This window comes from Emys orbicularis, chromosome 13 (assembly GCF_028017835.1).
Source record: "Emys orbicularis isolate rEmyOrb1 chromosome 13, rEmyOrb1.hap1, whole genome shotgun sequence".
Taxonomy (NCBI): Eukaryota; Metazoa; Chordata; order Testudines; family Emydidae; genus Emys; species Emys orbicularis.
The window spans coordinates 24,797,464-24,818,586 of record NC_088695.1 but is presented as its reverse complement, the minus strand read 5'-3'; the positions used below and the strand labels follow the sequence as shown (position 1 = coordinate 24,818,586).

General features: G+C 53.5%; 1 protein-coding gene across 1 annotated transcript in view; it reads left to right on the top strand.

Annotated features, from left to right (window-relative positions):
- Positions 1–10,652, top strand: part of MYOCD (myocardin) — a 55,228-nt gene extending 44,576 nt beyond the window's left edge. The window contains exons 10-12 of the mRNA XM_065415763.1: positions 4,757–4,870; positions 7,114–7,171; positions 10,093–10,652. Of these exons, the coding sequence (XP_065271835.1) occupies positions 4,757–4,870; positions 7,114–7,171; positions 10,093–10,652 (732 nt within the window). The remainder of the gene's footprint in view (positions 1–4,756; positions 4,871–7,113; positions 7,172–10,092) is intronic.
- Positions 10,653–21,123: the final 10,471 nt, after the last annotated feature.

Genomic DNA, 21,123 nt, shown 5'->3' with positions numbered 1-21,123 from the left:
ACCCCCAGAAGGTGGGCTGGTGGGGCAGGCAGCCAATCAGCATGCTAAAATTGCCAGGAAGTTGGAGCTTCTTGTCTCATCACAGATGGCTCCTGTACCAGCCAATCCTATAACAGCAAAAACATTGCAAGAGCTGGGACTGCTGTGGGAGTGACACGGGGCGGGGGGGCACTGAGGGTGTGACAGGTGGGGGAGGAGCACTGTGGGGGTGACATGGGGCGGGGGGTGCTGTGGAGTGACTCAGGTGGGAGGGCCACTGTGGGAGTAACGCTGGCAGGGGAGGGGGCCTGTGGGGTTGATGGGTGGGGGAGGGGGAAGCTGTGGGTGTGACAAACTCAGGGAAGGGGACCCTGTGGGGGTGGCAGGCATGGGGGAGGGGGAAGCTATGGGGGTGACACAGGCAGGGGGAGGGGGCTCTGCATGAGTGGCGTGTGACCCCTCCCCCCGTTCAGGGAGACTAGGCCCCTGTCCTGCCCCATCTGCCCAAGGCCCCCTCCCTCTCGCCCACTGGGGCCAGAGGAGTCCCAGATGGCTGGCCTGCCCCGCCCAAGTGCCAACCTGCCCAGGGCCGGCTCTGGCTTTTTTGCCGCCCCAGGCAAAAAAGCCTCCGGCCGCCGCCCACCCCCCCCACCGGGGGGGGGGGGAGGGCGGCCGGAGCCCTGGGAGGAGGGCGGTGAGCCCCGGCGGGGGCTCCGCTCTCCCCCCGGCGGCCGGGGGGAGGGCACTGGGGAGGAGGGCGGCCGGAGCCCTGGGAGGAGGGCGGCGAGCCCCGGTGGGGGCTCCGCTCTCCCCCCGGCGGCCGGGGGGAGGATGCCGGCCAGAGCGCCGGGGGGAGGGCGGCGAGCCCGGCCGTGGCCCCGCTCTCCCCGGCGGCCGGAGCGCCGCGCCGCCCCCCTCCAGGTGCCGCCCCAAGCACAAGCTTGGTGGGCTGGTGCCTGGAGCCGGCCCTGAACCTGCCCACCCAAGCCACACCAAGTCTCTTCCCATCTGCCCAAACTGCCCTGAGTGCTGACCTGCCTGCCCAAGCCACTCCAAGCCTTGACCGGCCAGAGGAGCTCTGAGCCCTGCTGCGTCCTAGCCCCAGGGCCATGGCAGGAAGCATTAGCGCAGGTTTGGGGAGGCTTAGCCTCCCCCAGCCTCCATTACATGCCACCCATGAGGCCCTGTGGGGGTGACAGGCAGGGAAGGGGGAAGTTGTGGCGGTGACACAGCCAGGGGGAGGGGTCCAGTGGCGGTGGCACAAGCAGGGTGAGGGTGCGCTGTGGGGGTGACTTAGCCAGGGAGGGGGCACTCTGGGGATGACAGGCAGGGGGGAGAGGGCGCTGTGGAGGTGACAGGCAGGGGGAGGGGGCATTCTGGGGTGACAGGCAGGGACGCAGGGCACTCTGGGGGATGACTCTGGGAGCAGGGCACTGGGAGTGACTGGCAGTGGGAGGGAGAAACTATGCAGGTTGCAAAGGGAACAGGAGACTAGTGGGTGAAACAGGGCGCAGGAGGGGGCATTAATTTTGGTGGTAGCACAAGCAGTGGGAGATGGGTACTGGAGGGTGTGACACAGGCAGTGGGAGAGGGGTAATATAGGAGGTGACACAGGCAGCAGGAGCGGGGCAGTATTGTGGGGTGTCACAGGGAGCGGGGTTGTACTGTGGAGAGCAACAGAGTCGCAGCCCAGGGAGTAGGTGTAATTATTGGGGTTCCTCTATACTCGAAACTCCTAGGGTGCCAGGAGCCTGTCAGCTTGAAGGCAAGCACTATAGATGCTTCAGCAGCTAGGCCTTGTAGCCCAGCCTCGGAGGGTCCCATACCCACTCAGGCATGTGGCTAAGGGAAAGGGTTTTACTAGGCTGGCAGGGAAGGGGCGAGGTTGTAAATACCCAGGTACAGAGGCTTAAACTGTTACAGTTCAAACTGAGCAATAGCAGTGTGTGCGTGGGGCTTTTCAAGCCTCGTGCCTGGGGTGCCCTCTCCAGTCCAGTCTCTATTTCAGCAAATAAGCATTTGGGGGTTACCAAGCCAGGCTTAGTTAGTGTCTCTCATTGGGCCACTCTGCACTGGCTCCCTGCCCAGCTGCTGTCGCTCCATATACGGTCCACAGTCTTGCACCCAGCTCTGATGTCCAGCAGTCACAGCCTGTTCCACACACAGCTCTGTTCCCTTACCTGGCCTGGGGGAGGGGATGTGCAGTGGGGAGTGAGCTGATGGGAGTTGTAGTTCTCTTCTTTGTCGCTCCATCACACAGGATTGTACCACAGGGAGCAGGGAGCTGGGTTGTACCATGGGGAGCAGCAGGGTCATGGCACAGGTGGCTGGGTTGTACCATGGGGAGCAGCAGGGGGAATGGCACAGGGAGCTGGGCTGTACCATGGGGAGCCACAGGGGGAATGGCACAGGGAGCTGGGTTGTACCATGGGGAGCAGCAGGGGGAATGGCACAGGGGGCTGGGTTGTGCCGCAGGGAGCAGCAGGATCATGGCAAGGGGCTGGGTTGTACCATGGGGAGCAGCAGGGGGAATGGCACAGGGGGCTGGGTTGTGCCGCAGGGAGCAGCAGGATCATGGCAAGGGGCTGGGTTGTACCATGGGGAGCAGCAGGGGGAATGGCACAGGGGGCTGGGTTGTGCCGCAGGGAGCAGCAGGGTCATGGCACAGGGAGCAGGGGCACAGTGTCACCATTTTAATTTCCAAAGTGGGCTCTAATCATCGCCTGTATTTTAGGGCCTCCTGTATTTGCACTCGGGTCAGCTCTGCATGCCCAGCTGTGTGTGTGAATTAGGAGTGTCTGACTCTCCTGAACTGCATGTGCAGATGTCAGCGTTTGGGGGCGTGGAACATTTGCAAGCCCAAAATTTCCGATTGACAGCATTTGGCATTGTGGGTGGAGAGAGGCTGGGGCTGCATATGGGGTGCCATGGGGGGCACTTCACCCTACCTCTGCAGTTCCAGTCTCTGGTCACATTCTCTTCACATGGCTAAAAATCAGACACCATAACCCAGGCCCACCTATAAAAAATGTAACCAGGGCAGCTCTTCTGTCTTCTGAGCTCCCTGTTCCACAGCAATCCCCTCCTCTGCCCTGATGTGAGCGAGGCCATTGGGAAGGTTCTGAGCCTAACTCTGCTTGGCGTGAGTCCTTCCCAGCTGGGGCTGCCTCTCAGATCTCCAGCTGGGATGTCACACCAGTGCCGGGGGTCCTCACCTGAGGAGGGTGTGTATGACAGAGCAGCACTAATGACCTGTGCTCTCTGTGACATGGATCTGAGCCATTCCTCTGGGTTCCCAGTTGGGGTGTTGATGGGTCACTGAGAATCCTGGTGAAGAAGGAGCTCCAGCTGCTGCTGCTGGGATATGTGTGCATCACTCCCACACTAATCAACACTCCCAGAAATAACACTGCCTGCCACAGTCATGCTGCGCCTTGCCATGATAACACCATGGGAACAGGGGAGACGGGGCCAGCCAGCAGGGGCAGAGCAGTCTTGGAACGAAGTAGAAGGAAAGGGAAAGGAATTTGTTATCTGCGGGGAGGGGGTTGGTAGCTAATCTTTTCACAGATTCATAGACTTTAAGGCCGGAAGGGACCATTCTGATGTTGTCTGGCCTGCTGCATAACAGGCCGCAGAATGCTACCCAGTCACATACACTGGCAAGAACCCAGTACAAAATGAGCAGGTGTTCTAGCAAGTTTCCCTCAGAACCTCTGCCAAGAAACTCATCTTTGAGTTGCAAGATTCCTGCTAGGCCAGTGTGTGAGCCCCTTCTAAACAGAAGATACCACTGGTTCTGTAAATGCTCTGTGTCTGTTTTCTGGAGTGGTGAAATGGGTGGGATTAGAAAGACTGCAGGATAAGACCCGTGCAAATCATTCCCTTGTGGCTTAATCCAGCCTCACAGTATTCTTCTCACCACTTAGTTAGGGCAAGTAATTGGGACATTTAAAACAGAATCAGTTTTTCCATGATCATCAGAAGTGAAGGGCAAGAGATTTCAGGCTGAGGGGTCACGTATGACAGTTTTGCATGGATGTCCTAATCCATGTAAACCAGATCTTCAGAGAAGGTCCAGAGTATTGACCCACTGTGCCTCTAGAGACCCTTTGACAAGGGGCAGTAGAGATGAGTGGTGGGGTTACTGCATCTCCTAGCTGGAGCATTGTCCAGTGATTCAGACAATTGAGTCATACAACAGAATTTGGGTTGGGTGTCAAAAAACAAGCATCACACTAATTAGCATAAGACCTGGTCAGGATCAGCCAGGGCTGCTGAAGTGTGAGAGGAGCGATAAGTGCAGAGGAGGCGGGTTCACCCACCAGTAACGCGGTATCTTTGGGACCTTGCTGTCTATGTTTGGCCAATATTTTTCACCAGCATATTATTTTGCCTGTTTTTGCTCTTCCTCTTGTTCTGGTGTAGGGACATTCAGAGCTGAGCTGAATGCGGGTGCTGAAAGACAAACTGCTCAGGGTCACCTCATGTTAAAATGCACAGGAACTGTGCATACAGACCTGAATGGTTTCCTCATAGCTAGGGGAACTCATAACTAGTCTCCTGAATCCATCTGTCCTGCCCACAGGCTTGATTTTTCCCTCACTTAGTCTGGTTTGGCACTGGTGTAATACCATTGACTCCAGTGGAGTTACTTCTGGTTTACACTGGGGTGAGAGGCGGCTTGGGCCCCAAATAAAGGTAGAAAGAAAGGCAGAGAGGAGCATAACCTTTTGCCTGTGGATTGATTACATTTCCCTATATTTCCCCCACGCAGATGGCTACGCAGGCAGGTCAAAAGTTTTCTATTCCATCCCCAAGTTTTTGTAAGTCAAGCCCAGCCCTCTCGGAGGTAAAGCAGCCTCCATCCTATGCGGATGCAGTGAAGCAGGTAACTGCATGGTTTTTATTTTCTACAGGAATAGGTTTTACCATTTTGATCTTGTTCTGTTTTGGTTGAGTTTTATGGAACTAGTGACTGTGGCAAGTACAGCATATCGCCTGGTCTGCGAGTGAAGCAGGCACATTTGATGTGTACGAGAAATAGCTTGAATTGACATTTTAGGCCTAAGTGCACAAAAGACGTTAGGTGCCTAGAAGATCACTGTGATCCACAAAGCCTGAGTTGGATGCCCACACTCCCTGTCCATTGAATGGGGGAGTGAGGAGCCTTAGACTCCAATCCACAAAAGCCAGCATACTAGGCATGAGCTAGCCAGTGGGAGAGGCCAATGACGGGGTACGTGGTCAGAGGTAGGTGCAAACACTCTCTTGGCAGTAGGTGCCTGTGCTGTCAGCAAGGATCCCAGAGGGAAGGAGAACAAGAATAACCCCAGAACTGTTAGCCTAGTGGTTAGGGGCCTTACCAGGGATGTGGAAAGCTCCTCTTCTGTATGAACTCACCTGAGGGCCCGACCGGTAGAGGCATAGGCGCCAACTCCATGGGTGCTCCGGGGCTGGAGCACCCACGGGGAAAATTGGTGAGTGCTCTGCAGCCAAGCTCCCCGCCCCAGCTCACCTCCATCTGTGTGCTGTCCCTGCTTCTCCCAGCGCTTGCCTCCCACAGCTGTTTCGCGGCGTAACAAGCTGTGGGGGGAGGAGCGGGAACGCGGCCCACTCAGGGGAAGAGGCGGGGCCAGGGCAGGGATTTGGGGAAGGAGTCCAATAGGGGCAGGGAGGTGGCGGAGTTGGGGCAGGGATTTGGGGGAAGGGGTTGGAATGGGGGCAGAGTCGGGGGGGGCGGGGGGGCACGAGCACCCACCAGCACCAGGAGAAGCTGGTGCCTTTGGATAGAGGTGGGTAGCTTCTGAGTGTGCTTGTCAGATTGGGTCCTGCATGTGACTTAGGCGGCCAAGCACCTCTCTTCCCCCAGTTTGTGAATTTGCCCCAGGACATAGGTGGGAGATTGGCACCCGGATGCCCACCGGGGAGCAGGTGCACATGCCCAGCGGCAGGAACACAGGCACTAGGGAACTTTTACTGCATACTGTTAGGCGCTGAGTAACCCTAGGCACCTGTGGGAGCCGCTGGAGTTTTGTGCATCGCAGTGGTCCAGAAACTGGGCCTTAGCTGCTTAATGCCTGTTGTGCATCCAGGCGTTAGCTGCTAACTATTGTCTCAATGTGACAGAAAAGCATCAGACTTGATTTTATTTGAATACTGTGCTGGTGAAAGGTGCTAGGCTGACAGCCCTGCGGACTGATGCCCTGATCAAGCAGAGCAGAAGGGGCTAGTGATACGGGGAGCTCCAGTTTTTGGTGCCCAAGTTGAGACACCTCAAATGGATGTGAGCTCCAAGGGGGGAGGAGGGGAAACTTTGGAAACTTGGCCCCTTTGAAGTGTCCCAACTTGGGCAGACCAAATCACTAGTCACTTTGGAAAACCTTGGCTTCTGTAGTTAGACCCAGAGCAAATACAAGCTTGGCCTGCTCTGCCCCCTGCCAGAATGCCTCAGCCTTGTGCCTGAGGTGGAGAGGGTAGCTCAGTCTCCATAGTCCATTTCGTCCCTCGCATCGCATGAGACTGCAAACAGGGTGCCACTTAGTGCCAGCTGTGATGGTGGATAGTTGTTCCATTGGTAACTAGACTGAGACCACCAAACTCATCCCACGTGGGCCATTGGATAGCACTAAATATTGGCACATAATGGCTGGGGGACGAGGAGTCGTTTTGTATTTAAATCAAAGGAAACAACAGGGAAAGTGCATTTCGTCAGCAAGGCTCGGCTGGCCAGCAGAGGGATGAGGGCATAGGGGAGCAGGCATCTTGCTGGGGCAAGCACTGGGTGTGCTGGGCACAAGAGTCCCAAGGAGGCTGTGTGCACCCAACTTGGTCCTCAGGCTCCTGAAGCCCAGGTGCAAAGCAGAGGCTGATTTAAATGGTTGTCAAAGGTGGCTGTGCAGTGACCATGGAGCCTATGAGCTCAGTTCTACCTGCAGGGAGGGGACAGAAACCAGCTTATTGCTCACTAGCCACAGCAAATTAGGAAATCGGGAGCCAAGCACATCCACACTGCATGGAGAATCTCACCTTTCCAGCACTCTAGGACTAGCAAAGCTGCATCTTGTGCTCTGGCCCCTGGCCTGAGAAACCACTTCTAACCCCCTGCTCTCCTCTTGTGGTGTTTTGCTGCAGCAGATGACTCGAAGTCAGCAAATGGACGAGCTCCTGGATGTGCTGATTGAGAGTGGAGGTAGGCAGAGATTTGATACCTTACACACAGTGCCCTTGCTGGAAAAGCATGCTCAGCGCCATGGTGATGAACATGGGACCGCGAGAGCCCCATTGGAGCAGCCCTCTTTGAGGCTGCCATCTTGCAGTGGCTTTCCCTGAGGAAGGAATGGCTGAGGCTGGTTTTAAAGATTTGTTTTCCATTACACAAGTGGAGCAGTGCTCTGGAGGTGCCCTGCACATGTCCACCACTGCTGGGGAGCTTTGCTTTTAACAAATCCCCATGTGCGTTACTGTAACCACTTTCCTGTGGAGAGCCTGTCCTGTGGTTATCAGCCATTCCCTAGAGAGAGAGCACCACCTGTGTTCCCTGGAGAGAGAGAAACACTTGGGCCTGTTCCCTGGAGAGAGAGAAACTCCTGTGCCTGTACTCTGGAGAGAGCACCGCCCGCGCCCCTTCCCTAGAGAGAGAGAACCGCCCGCGCCCCTTCCCTAGAGAGAGAGCAATGCCCACACCCGTTCCCTAGAGAGAGAGCACCGCCCGCGCCCGTTCCCTAGAGAGAGAGCAATGCCCACACCCGTTCCCTAGAGAGAGAGCACTGCCTGCGCCCATTCCCTAGAGAGAGAGCACTGCCTGCGCCTGTTCCCTAGAGAGAGAGCAATGCCCGCGCCCATTCCCTAGAGAAAGGGCACCGCCCGTGCCCGTTCCCTAGAGAGCTCTGTCTGTTTCCATTTCCCATGAAGAACAATGATACTGTGATGCCTTCTCAGGGGGCCCAGAGCTGTTAGTCACTGTGTGACCCCTCTGCTCCAGCTAGAGAGAGATTTGCTGGTGCTAAGTGGCTAGCCATCCCAGACAAACTTCTCAGGGCTCTGTCAGCCCTTACTTTGCCTTACAGGTAACACTTGTTGCTCCGCAGTTCCTGAGCCCCCTCAGAAAGCATTCCCCTGGAACACCCAGCCCCTGCCATTGGCCACTCACAGAAATTATACCAAGTTTGCTATCTCCAACTAAGAATTCACGCTTTGCTTAATATTACAGCCCAGAGTTCCTCATACGATCTAACAAAGAGAAGTTTATTAAGAAAGATAGAGATTTCAATGATATAAAGAAGGATAATGAAAACAGAAATGGTTACAAATAAAACAGAGTGTAACACACTTCTAAGCGACAAACATAACTTTAGCAGGCGAAAATCTTGGTCTCAGATAAGCAGCTTACCTAAAGCAACCTCTCAGTATCACCAGCCACCAGGGCCAGGATCAAGCTTTCATGGATACAAAAAGTGCTGTTCTTTTTGCTCAACAAAGGGAGACACCCTTCTTACAGTCCAGTAAGCCTTGGCACTGTATCCTTTGGAAGTGTGCCCCCAGATAAAGGTCTTCTCCTCTGCTGTTTCCTCTCTGGGGAGCTGAAGCCATGCAGCTTTCTTAGCCTGTTAATATGTTTGTCCGGTTTGCCTCAGATGCAAATATAATTCCCATTGACTTAGGCTTGCTTTACATCTGAGACCTATGCAGCCAGGTAAAGCAACATTCCTTTGTCTGGGAGAACCTCAGTTATCAGCTCTCCCTGGTTACCTAGTGTAAACCTATTTTTAGCACATAAATACAACTTCTTGAAGAACACCTGTACAGACATCTCATGATGCTTATGCTGATCAGTAGAATATAAGCTTTCATTTGATACCTCATATGACAGTGTTTAGAGATAAATACTATGCCATCCATGTGCTGGTTGCAAGGACTCTGTCAGGCATTGCTGACACAGAGTAGTGACCACTAATGGCTTTTGTGTCACACAGTGCCCATTCCCCACACTCATTTACCACGACCATGTCTAGGCAAAGCATTGCCTAGGCCCATGCCTTTGGGGAACACTGATTATGCCCCTTGCCCACACATATGAGCTACGAAGAGGCATTATCTGCTCTGATAATGGCCTATAAGGCCATTGTCTGTACCCTGTCCATATGCCAGTGCCTATCGGGAAAGCATCATTGATGCTTAGCTGTCAGTTGGCTTTCATACTAGGTAATCAAGCTTTAAAAGCATCTCCTGTCACTCGCTCCTTAGAGGGGCTGTCTCTGTGTTCTCAGGCATTGCTGATTATAGCGTTCCATGAGTAGGCCTCGTGGTGACTTTGAAAGCTGAGCAGTTGAGGGCTGGTACTAGCAGGGCCCTGTATGACATGGACAAACCAGGCCATGTTGGGTTTTGGGGTGATTTGCCAAGAAAGCCAAGGACCCAGGTGTCCTGTTTACAAAGGGTCAGAGCAACATTCTGATCTTGAGTCACCTCAAGCCTGAGAGTCAGTTGGGCCATCCAGTCTGTGCCGCACTTTCCCCCACATACCCTGGGCTGGCTCTCCTTTCCCCAGTGAGACCATGCTGATCAGTGTCAGCAGCAGCAGTCCCAGCGCACTCTTTGTCCGAGGTCTCTCAGCAGAAGGTTGTTGCAAGGGGGCAGTTGCAGGAGGACAGTGTGATGGGTTTTCAGATGTCTCTGGGGAGCTCCTCCCATGCACAGGGGCAGCGTGGGGGACAGCACAAAGGCGTGTATTGGAAAATCAAACTCATGGGCAATGTAGGCTGGCATCCTTGGCGACAGCATGACTGCAGATAAGAGGATAAGTAGTACAGGGGCTAAGCCAGGAAGGGCCTTGCAACTGAAGACAGGCAGTTTGTGTTTGATAAGCTGGAGAAAAGGGAGCCGGTGGATGGATGTGAAGTGTGTGTCTGTGGGGGTAAATGGTGCAGGGAGGAAGGAAGTCTTGTTGGAAGATGTCCATTTTTGCACTGATAAGGTTGGGGGAACCCTGAGTGGAGCAGAACGGTGGGGTAGGCTCTGAGGGAAAGCAGGCAGTCAAAGCATGTGGCCAGTGCAGATGGCTCAGGCTGTTACATGGCATGGGTCTAAGCTCTCCATTTCTTTTGCAAACAGAAATGCCAGCCATTGCCAAAGAAGATCGTTCCTGCCTCCAAAAAGTACCTCAGATAACGGTGTCTTCAGGGAATGCCAGCGCTTCACTTCCAAAGGCCTCTGCTCCATTTGAACATGTTTCCTCAGCCCAACTCTCATTTGACCACTGCACTGGCAGCAATGACACTCACCTCGAAGTCTTATTAAATTCCCAGAGTCCCCTGGGAAAGGTCAGCGAGATCCCCCTCCTGAAAATGGGCGGTGAGGAGTCTCACTTTGAAGGGCTGATCGATGGGTTTTCCAGCAAAGTTGCAGATGAACTTCTGACATCCCAGGAGATTCCTCTCTCGCCCATGGAGACCCAACTGTCCCCCTCCTCCGCTGAAGGCTCCGGTTTACAAATGAGTTTCACTGAATCGCCCTGGGAAACGATGGAATGGCTGGATCTCACCCCACCTAGCTCAGCCACTGGCTTTGGCTCTTTCACCACCACCGGGCCCAGCCTCTTCAATATAGATTTCCTAGACGTCACTGATCTCAGCTTAAACACCACCATGGACCTTCACTTACAGCAGTGGTGAAAGGTGGTGGAAATACAGATGGGGATGTACAGCAAAAGCAGCCAATCACAAGTCCTTTCATTAAACAACAGAACCAACAGGAACTGAGTCCTGGCCCGAAGGGCTAATGTGCCAACCAGTCAGGGGAAACTGGAGTATTTTTCCCAGTACATAATTCCTATCCTTTTTCAGTGACTAAGAATTGTCAGCACAATGACGCTGACCCTTTATTTTTCACACCTATGTGGCTATTGATGCCTTTTAAAAATGAGACTTCTCTAAAACATTTTTTTAATGCTTTTTCAGTTTTAGCAGCCATTCACATGAGAACTGGAGTAGCTCGTGACATATTGTGTGGAAAAGAAACCTCACCTGGGAGGAAGCATGAAAGCATCCAGAACAGGGTCCAAGGCATTGCTACCGAAAGCCGCCTCATCTCCTTTAAGAAATACTGCACGGCACGTCTTAGCCATGGAGAAAGGCCCAGTTTGGTCAGAAGTCTTGTGGGCAGCTAGTGCCATGCTCTCTGCCCACCACAGTGACAAAACACACTGCACTGTACAGCCAGGCCCACCTCGCTCTGCTTCCTGTCTCCATTCCAATTAGTCATTGATCGAAAATGGTTTTGAAGCCAAGTCCCCATAGCACAGACAGCTGCTGTCCAGTCAAGGGCAGTGAGTTGTGCCATGTCAGAGATGTGCCAGAATTCATGTGAGCACATCTCATATGGTCACTTTTAGTGAGTGAAAGCCAAGGCGTGTTCCATGCTGCACAGTTACATTTTATAATTTAACCTCAAAGAAGCCCAAACCACAGATGTCCTGATACCTGATTCCAGCTGCTCAGGTTGCTCATAGTGCTACTGAAAGAACCTGATGCACTGACGGAGCTGTCGATTTCCTACTGGTGTGGTATAAATAACTGGTGTGGTATAAATATGTCTCCAGCAGGGGACAAGGAGCATGTTGAATCGGGAAGTAAACAAACCGAAGCTCTGGAGGGGATCCCTTGGGCTTTTCTCTGCAGTATGAGAAACCTGAGGATGAACCTCTCCTGAACTTGCAGGGAACCCTGAGGGTGGGGGAGAGCCACAGAAATTAAATTGCAATAAATAGCCCCTCCTGTGTGTTCCCCAAGAAATGGAATGGGTCAAAACAGGTCCTTAATTATGGCTGGAGTTTGTGTGACCATCTGTTTGTGCAGTCTGTGCTCCCTATGCCAGCCCTCCTCCCTGCCGCCCCTCTCCCCTTTGCTCCTCTCTCCTTCCTTTTGCTGAGTTTACTGCTGCCCCACCAGTTGCTCGGCTCAGAGCAAGGTCATCCGGAGAAGAGCTGTGAATCCACAAGGCTAGAGGAGCTCGTTCTTCCCAGTTCATCAGAGATGGATGCTTTGCTGCAGCCCTGGCTGCAGTAGGAAGCCACCTGCCTTTCTCCTCTGAATCACGGTGCAATATTGTTCACCGGGCTCTCCGGTGAGAAAGTCACCATTTGGCTTCCACCAAAGAATCTGATATCTACTGTTTTAGGGATGCATCTAGTTTTTTAGGAATTACCTGTCAGCTGTTTTGCAAAAGTAAATATTGTTGCTGACAAAGATTGTTAAAATATTTCCAGCCTGCGTGTATTTAATATTTGTGTTACTGGAAGGGCAGCACACTGGCCATGCAGTCATTTGGGGAAGAGCCCAGTGCAAAGGGACTGTGGGGCAGAGGCACTCCCACGTGGGTGACTTGCTGAAGGTTTGTTGGAGCCTGAGGAGGAGACTCTGCAGCCCTCTTTGGCCCCAGTGATGAGGTATTATGTTGTTGCATGTTGTATAAAGAACATGTTAGTAGCTTTTTTAAGTCACTATTTAAAGCACCACTTTTCTATTGTACAAATGTTCACCGGACACTGGTAGCTAGAACAATCACAAGTTGCAATTTGTTAAAAGAATTTCTTTTTTTATAAGTGAGAGATTTTAGAAACCATTCCATGGTGAATTTTAATAGCACTTGAATCCAGAGTAGTTTAGCTGCTGCACTGCCTAAATGTACAGGGCTTTCCAGATAGTTTTCTCCTCTCGACAAATGTATTTCCTTATTTAAAGTGATGCTGTCAACTTAAAACTTGTAAACAGACACGTTTCCTCAGCTATGTTACCAACAACACCTTCATTATTAAATACCCTCTTGCCTTGTCACTCTCTCTGCTCTCCGATTGCTGCTTCATTTTGCTCAGCTGGGAGAAGGACAGCCACTGAATTCAGTGTTCAGTTTGTGACAGGCTCCCCCCAGGGTGCCACCTGGAACTGGGGTACCACTGAGCCTTCTGACCCACCAGCCTGGGTTCCGTCTCACACTGTGCTGCTGTGACAAGCTGCAAAGCCCTCCAGCCCGCACTTTCACCAGCATTCACACAGGTAGGGACACACCCAGCTGCAGTCACATGCAGGCTCTCTAGCTACCAGCCTCCCAGCCTAGCACCCCAGTGCTGTACCATCCTGCCCTGGTCAAATCTGGCCAGTATATGGGTTTAATACCTGGGCTGCCTCTCCCTCAATGTGAAGAGAACAGTGCACACTTGTGGTAACCAAGCAGAGATTTTCCCCAAGCACTCCAGTCAAAGCTCACTGGTTTGGATTAAAACATAAAATAAGTTTATTAACTACTAAAGATAGATTTGAAGTGATTATAAGTGCTAGCAAACAGATCAAAGCAGGTTACCTAGTAAATAAACAAAACACAAACTAAGTCTAAGATATTAGAAAGATAGGATATGAATTAGCAAATTCTCACCCGGGCTGATGAGACAGGTAGGCTGCAGATTCTTATGGGACAAGCTGCACTTGCATTACAGCTTGGAATCCCCAGGTCTCATTGCCCTGAATAGGCCCTTCCCAAAAGGCTATCTAGACTGAAAGCATCTTGTCTAGTTGGCATTATTCAGGTGTAACTACAATTGAAGTACAGATACATAGTCAGTATTTATAACTTCAGATACAAAAATGATACATGCATACAAATAGGATAATCATATTCAGCAAATCATAACATTTCCAATGACACCTGACATGACTTATCTTGTACAAAATGCATGATAATTATGCCATAACCATATAATAATATTATTATTATGACAAATATGGGGTGCAGCGTCACACAGTTCACTGTGGGCTTCTCAGGGGCTCAGCCTTAAGGGCTCTGTATTTATTTAAACTCCACATTTTCACTGGCAGGTTCATAACAAGCTAATTGGAGCATTTCTCTTGGTCTGAGGGCAAGAGCTTTGGAGCTTTTAGAAAATCTGATCTCTGGATCAGATGTGAGTTATACTGTCCCGTTAGAATGAAATGGCTGGTGCGCTAGTGGCTGCCCAAACACCTTATGCTTTCCCAGCGTGCTGTGGAAGCCTCAGAAGCTAAGCTTCTCGCACCCAGCATGACTAGCTTCTGTGTCAAATGTCTGCTTGGTTCTCTCGACAGATCAAGCTGTGTTCCGTTATCCCCTGGCTTGCTGCAATGTACCAGTGGGGAGCCCTGCCTGCCAGCTTTGCCTGAGGCTCCTTGCTTCCCTGGACTCCGAGGAACAAGGAGAATGGCACAGCTTTACACATGAAACCAGCAAAGCTGCTGACGCGTTCCCAGGCCCAGCTAAAGAATGGATTTCAGTTAGCTCTGGTGCCAGTTCTCTGATCATGGTGCAGGTTGGAAATTCTGCAGTCTGATTGGATCATCATTTACTCATGCTGTGAGTAAATTAGCCAATCAGAATAAATCCTTTAATTATTGGATTGCTACTACTATTCATTGATAATAAAAAGTAAAGGTTTCTCTTGCAGATGCCGAGGCAATCTCTGAGACCTCTGCCTGTGTCTGGCTCTTCCAAGGAGACCCGAATTACTATAGGGCTGCATTCACAACGACACTTAGGCACCTAAATCTCTGAATCAGGCCTCACTGGAACTCACCAAGCCCCCATCCAGCTACCCTCGAACCCTGTAGGTGCCAAAGTGCCCTTGGTGCCTGTTTGCAGAAGACGCTCCCGCAGTGCCCTTGGCTCTGTGCCTGCTCACTGCAGCCTCATGCTAGGCACCTGCCGCTGCACGACCCAAGAGAAGCTAGGCATCCCCGCCTAACCCAGCTGCAGGCCCAGAGCTCACAGAAAACAGCTGGGAGAGTGGGGGGAAGAAGGATGAGCCTCATCTCCCTCGTAACTTGTAGCTCAGTGGTTAGAGCACAGACCAGGCATGTGGGAAATGCTGGGCTTTGCTGCCTCCTAGGGGTGTGTGCTAACCACCGAGCTATGGGGCACTCTGATGTGGGGAACCCCTCGTTCTTGCTTGTTGAAGCTGCTCCACTGTGGCTAACTAATGAAAGACTCATTGCGCCCAGAGAGGGAGCTACAGCATGAGAATGGCGCTGTAGCCTAGTGGTTAGCTGAGGCAGTGCTAGCCCATTGGGGGCCCAAAGCAGGAATAATCCCCCCCCCACACACACACACACAGCATAATAAATAGCGAATAGGGGCCTCTTGAGCTGCTCGGGGCCCTAACCAGTTGCTTAGTCTGCTTATGCCCAGCTCCGGCTCCGGCTAGAGCTCTCGCCTATGACATGGGAGCCCCTGCAGCCAGTCCCCTTCTCCAATGCCTTTGCCTGACTAGCAGAGGCAGCTAGTTAGCTGCACCTACCATTTGTAGGTGCCTAACTCTCCCCAGGCTTTGTATAGGGAGGCTGAATGCCTCACCCAGACTGTGGATTGGACGAGGCGCCTAACATTAGGGACTGCAGTGCTCACTCTGAGTCCCCTTTGTGGCACTAGCCCTCTCTAGCTATTCTGAACACCACACCCCTGCCAGAGCCAGGAGCATCCTCCAGCACTCTCAGGGCTCTCTACTGCAGCCACCAACCTCCCAGGAAAAAACGGGGGCCTTGCTGAAAGGGGGTGCTGGGACTTATGCCAGGTGGTCCTTACCTCAAGCTGCAAAGCTCCTGCACCAGAAAGCCTGCTGTGCTTGTCCCCTCGCTCCTTTCTCTTCCCCTGCCACAACTAACCATGACTGCTGGCAGGGCCAGCTCTAGGTTTTTTGCCGCCCCAAGCAAAAAAAAATTTTGGCTGCCCCCAACCCCAGGCTCTCCCCCCCCACCCTCACCCCCTGCCGCCCCAACCTTGGGCTCTCCCCCCATCCCCACCCGCACCCCCTGCTGCCCCAACTCTGGACTCTCCCCCCCACCCCACCCGCACCCCCTGCCGCCCCAGCGCTGGGCTTCCCCCCACCAGCGCTGACTCTGCCCGCTCCCCCCTCGCCTCCAACCAGTACAGCGCTGGCAGGGTCGGGGTAAGCAGCGGGGCTCCTGGGCTGCGCCTCAGCCCAGGGTCCCTCCAGACGGGGCTCCTGCCTCCAGGACCGGCCGGGACCGGGGAGGACAGAGCCGGGGGACCGCCCCGGCAGGGGGCTGAGGAGCCGGGGCAGGGCAGCCCCAGAAGGAGCGGAGCCCCGGAGAGCGGGACGCGGGCCCCACACAGCAGCGCCCCGCCCTCTATGGCCCCGCTCCTGCTGCTGCTTCTGGCTGCCCTGCCGCAGTCCCTGGGCGGCTCTGGCCGCTTTGCCCAGCCCCGGCTGCGGTGCTGGGGGGCGGCCGCCCTGTGGCACCTGCAGGCAGCTCGGTGTGCCCCGAGGGGCGGCCCCCAGCCCGAGTGTCCCGCACTCGGAGCCCGCCCGGCCATAAGGTGCGGGCGCTGCTCCCCGACGTGAACTGCAGCGGCCCCAGGGCGCCCCCGGTGCAGGACACGCTGCTGCTGCTAGGGCCAGCTCTAGGCTTTTGCTGCCCAAGCACACACACACACACACAAAAGAGGCTGGCTGGAATGCTGCCCCTGAAAATGTGCCGCCCCAAGCACCTGCTTGGTTTGCTGGTGCCTGGAGCCGGCCCTGACTGCTGGGGGACAGAGCCGAAGCATGTGCAGAGCACGATGCACCAAGTGTGCTCTGTTGCGAGCTGTCACTGGGTGATCACACTTCATGTTAGCGCCATTGGGCCTTATCTGCCCTAGCAGCCAAAACACGCTGGGTCTCTGCTGGGCCACATCCAGCTCTGGGGGGAAGGGAGGGTGCTCAGCATCTTCGGGTGAGACCTCCTGACAGTGAAAGACAAGTGTCTGCAGGGAGTAGGGTCACCATATTTCCCAAAGGGAAAACGGGACACGGCGCAGGGCTGGCCAAAGCACCCCTCGCCCCCCCTACCTAGGGCTAGCTAGAGCTGCTCACCGAAGCCACCCCCCTCCCCAAGGGGCCTGAGTCGCTCACCCAAGCTCTGCCCTTCCTCACCCCCCCATACAGGGCTGGCATCGCTGCTCGCTTGAGCCCTGCCTGCCCCCCGCTGGAGCCCTGCCTCCCCACCTGCACAGGGCTGGCATCGCCACGCGCCCCCCAGCATGTTCCTCTGCACCCCACTTCTTTGACACAAGTGGGCATTTGTCCCGTTTGCTCTTGCCAAGTAGTCAAGTTGGCAAGAGCAAATGGAACAAATGCCCACTTTTGCCAAAAAAGTCAGGACGGGCCTAAAAAAGGGACTGTCCTGGCCAAAATGGGACGTATGGTCACCCTAGCAGGGAGTCATTGCAGAGAGCTGGGAGCACCGTGCTATGACTCTTCCATTCCTAACACTGCAACAGTTTCTGCAGCTGGAAAGTTACCCAGATGGACAGTAGCTCCAGCTGGGATTGCAGCAAGGCGGCTCCTTCTCCTTCCAGTGCAGAACACACAGTGGCAGAGGAAATTACTAGCCAATAAACAACCCCAGCCCATCTCACTTTCCGTAGGCTGAAATGGCTGGTGGAGTTTTACGGAGCAGGGAAAGAGCCCCCCACACACCATTCACAGCAAGCGAGGAGCGTCGTGGTGCTCCCCGACAGCTCATGCCCACTCCCCACCCTCTAAGAGCTTCCACCTTTGATAGGAGGGTGTCTAACCCAACTGCAGCATTCAAACTAAGAGCACAAGAAAATAAGGCACCTGTGCACCTCAGCCATGGCTCACAGCTCTGCGCCGTAAAGAGGGTGGGCGAAGCGAGATATGCCCCCCCACACACACACATGCTCAGGTGCCAGGACAGCCTTTCTGAGCAGCCCTTCCTAGGAATGTCGGGCTCAGTGAGCGTTTCTGCCATCTCTCTGCTCTGTACCATGAGGGGTGCACCTGGTGTAGGGCCTGGTCATGCTATGCCCCACCTGCCTGCTGGACTTGAGATCATTCTGGGATGGTTGGTGAGTCACTGGAGAAAGCTGGGGAAAAACAACCAAGTGACTCAGAACCAAATAGTGTTTTTATTTATTTTCCCAGATTTTAGCGGGGCCAACATTTCCTGAGCAGGGCAGCTGCTTAGCTGGGATGGCCACTGGGGAGCCCACGGTATCTGTACACATGGCTCCAAGAGCAAGGGCAGAACCTCTACAGTGGACAGGCCTGCCAACTCTCCAGGACTGGCCTGGAGCCTCCAGGAAATAAAGATTAATCTTTAATTAAAGATTGTGTCATGTGATGAAACCTCCAGGAATACGTCCAACCAAAATTGGCAACCCTAACAGTGGGAGGAGCTATTTCATTAGCAAAGAGAGAAGCTGGATGCAGGTTAGGTTGAACAAGTGGCACTTTATCAAACTCTGTGCCCTGCTCTGTCCATGTGGCCGAGTGGCTTCCAGCCTAACTTCCCAGCATGGCCAGTTTCCCTGGTGTCCCCTCAATAACAGCTCCTCCAAGGAACATGGGCCCTCTGACGCCAGTTCCCTGGATCATGAAACAGCAGCTCCCCTACCAGGTGACGTGCAGCGGAGAGCTCCTGGACAAGGGCTGTCCCAGCCGTGCCGTGTGTGTAGAGAGCACAGGGCTAAGTGAACACATTGGGCTTGGGGGCATCTCACAGATTTATACATTCAAGACGAAGAAATTTTCCATTTCTTTCTTAACTGAAAAGTGCACAGAGCCCTGAGCATTGCTCCCTGGTACCCTACCCTGGAGCCTGGCTCACCCTAGAGTTCCCACATCCTACCCCAACCCCATGAGTCCCCATGGCTGGGTGTGGAGCTGACAGCGCTGCGGCCTGCCTTACCCATTCATTCCTTAGTGCTCCTTTGTAAATACTCCCTGCAGGCGTCACTGTGTTGGTGTTAGGGGAGGCCGCTCAGAGACGTGTGCTGGGCACTTTGAGTAGGTGGGGAGGTTTGGACTGGTGCTTCGTTTGGGGGTGTTCATTCCACAGCCTGGGAACAGCCCCGCGAAAGCTCTGTCTCCTGCACGGACGCGCTTTGCTCTTATCATAGAGAGTTCCACTGCACCAGAGCAGCCGAGCTATCGACCCTGGTCTCCATCCCAGGCTCAGCAGCTCACAATCGTCACACCCAGAGTAGGCCCCCGATGGCCTGTTCATTTTCCTGGGTGCTGCCAGACACTGAGCAGCGTTTTCCTTTATACGCCTGAGTTGGATGCTTCCAGCTGGCAACTGTGCGGATCTGGGCAGGCCCAGAATTGCTCTCATGCAGAGGGTATTGTTAGCAATGGGCCCCAGCCAAGACCACACTCAGGCTTCAAACCCAGAGCTCGATCCACACTACACACCAACTCCTCCTTCCCCAGGCAAAGTCCAGCAGCTTTCACCACCTGGTTTGAAGCCTAGATCTGAATTCTGTGGCTAGTTAAATAGATGGAAATTAAAGGAGCCTTCCAGGTACTGGACACTGAAATGAGATCGGAAAAATCAGTGGGTGGGTCTGGGGCATGTCCTCATATTTATACTTGCAAGCAGCCACCTAGATACCACAGTGTTGAGTCCATACACATTTGCTGGATGGCTATGGACTCTATGGGACGCCATCATCCCGAGTGCTGTTTTCAGCTCTGCTCAGCCTATTTTCAGCACCACGTCTCAGATCCGATAAAGATGGAGAAATGACCAGGCTGGGGACAGAGAACTGAGAGCAATTCAGTCCTGCCCCGAGGGAGCCCATCCAGCTCCAGGCGACTCTGCCTTTGCTCTTGGCATGATAAGAGTGAGCCCTGCAGGATGAGGTGCAGAAGCCACCCTAATTGCACTGGCCTGTGTCTGGCCTTGCCGTGGCATGTATAAACACAATGTTCTCAACGTGCTTGGCTAGAGATTAGCTGCTAGATGTGTGACAGGCTACTGAGTGTGATGGCTGTGCCCTAGAAATCACTTGGCAGGCACAGAGATGGAGGGATGGAGCGCTGAAGGCATGACGAGGGCTGCCTTTGCAGCAGGGATGAACCAAATTTGGGAATCAAAGGGAAGCAGGGGAAATCAAGGCTGCTCTGGGCAGGACACGAGGACCAGACACCCCTGTCAGAAAGAGTGAGATTGGTGTAGTCTGGCTTGAGGGGACGGCACAGTCACAGGCTAACGGGTGACAGCTGGTTGAATCTGCCCCACCACTCCCTTCAGGGAAAACTCTGAGACTTGCACCAGTTTGATTTTAAAATCACTCTGCAGGGTTGAATCTCTGACATCTTAAGCTATTTGCCGGTGCTGGTTTTCGGGGCTCTGACACTGGCAGAGTTCAATAATGGCATGCTGTTGATCCAGCCCGGAGGTGACAGAGTCTCAGTGCACACACACCTTTCCCAACTGACAGCCTGCTGGCACATACCCAGTCCTTGTCAACAGAATCCTCTCAGCTTGGTGAACTACAAACAAGTATGGGTGTGTGAATAACATCCCCTACACACACACACACACACACACACACACACACACATCTCCCATACATACACCCTCTACTCACGCTCTTTGCACATAGACCCATACTCCAAACACACACACATGCATCCACCCTGCATCTACCCACCCTTCCATGACCTCTGGGGAGAGGACCAGGACCCCTGCTTGGAGGGCTACTGCCAGCTCACCCTGCTGTTCTGGTACTGCTGCTCAGATGGGACCGATATTTTCAGGTTGAACTAGCAAAAGCTTCATAATGCATTGAGTGGAACTGACTTCTTCGCACCAGGTGCTCACCTGGCTGCTTCTCTGCTAGTAGCATGTGTAAATGGAAGGCTAGCCCTGATATGTGCACTTTGCCCAGCAGAGAGAGCAGCTCACCCTATAGCAGTGATTCCCAAACTGGGGTTCGTGAACCCCTGGGAGTTTGCGAAATGTTACAGGGGGTTCTCTGGAAAAAATTCCCTAATGGGAGACAGAGCTGTCCCTAGGGACCCCAGGCAGCACGGGGCCAGCAGCCTGGAGCCCCTGGACTTCCAAGAGCAAAGCAGATCAAAGCAAGCATATCTATCACACTGAGGAGATTTAAACTTCAAGACTCATAAGAAATGGAAAGGGAGGTGGATATTTTTTGCTGTTTTAAAAATTAAATAGGCAGCTAGTGTTGTTTTTAAAATTATGATGAAGAACAAGTTTAAGCTTTCTTGTAACGTGCGTTGTTTGCCTAGACTGCTCAAGACCTGAATGCTTGTGTAGGAGGAACTCTTTGAGTTGGCTTCTTAAA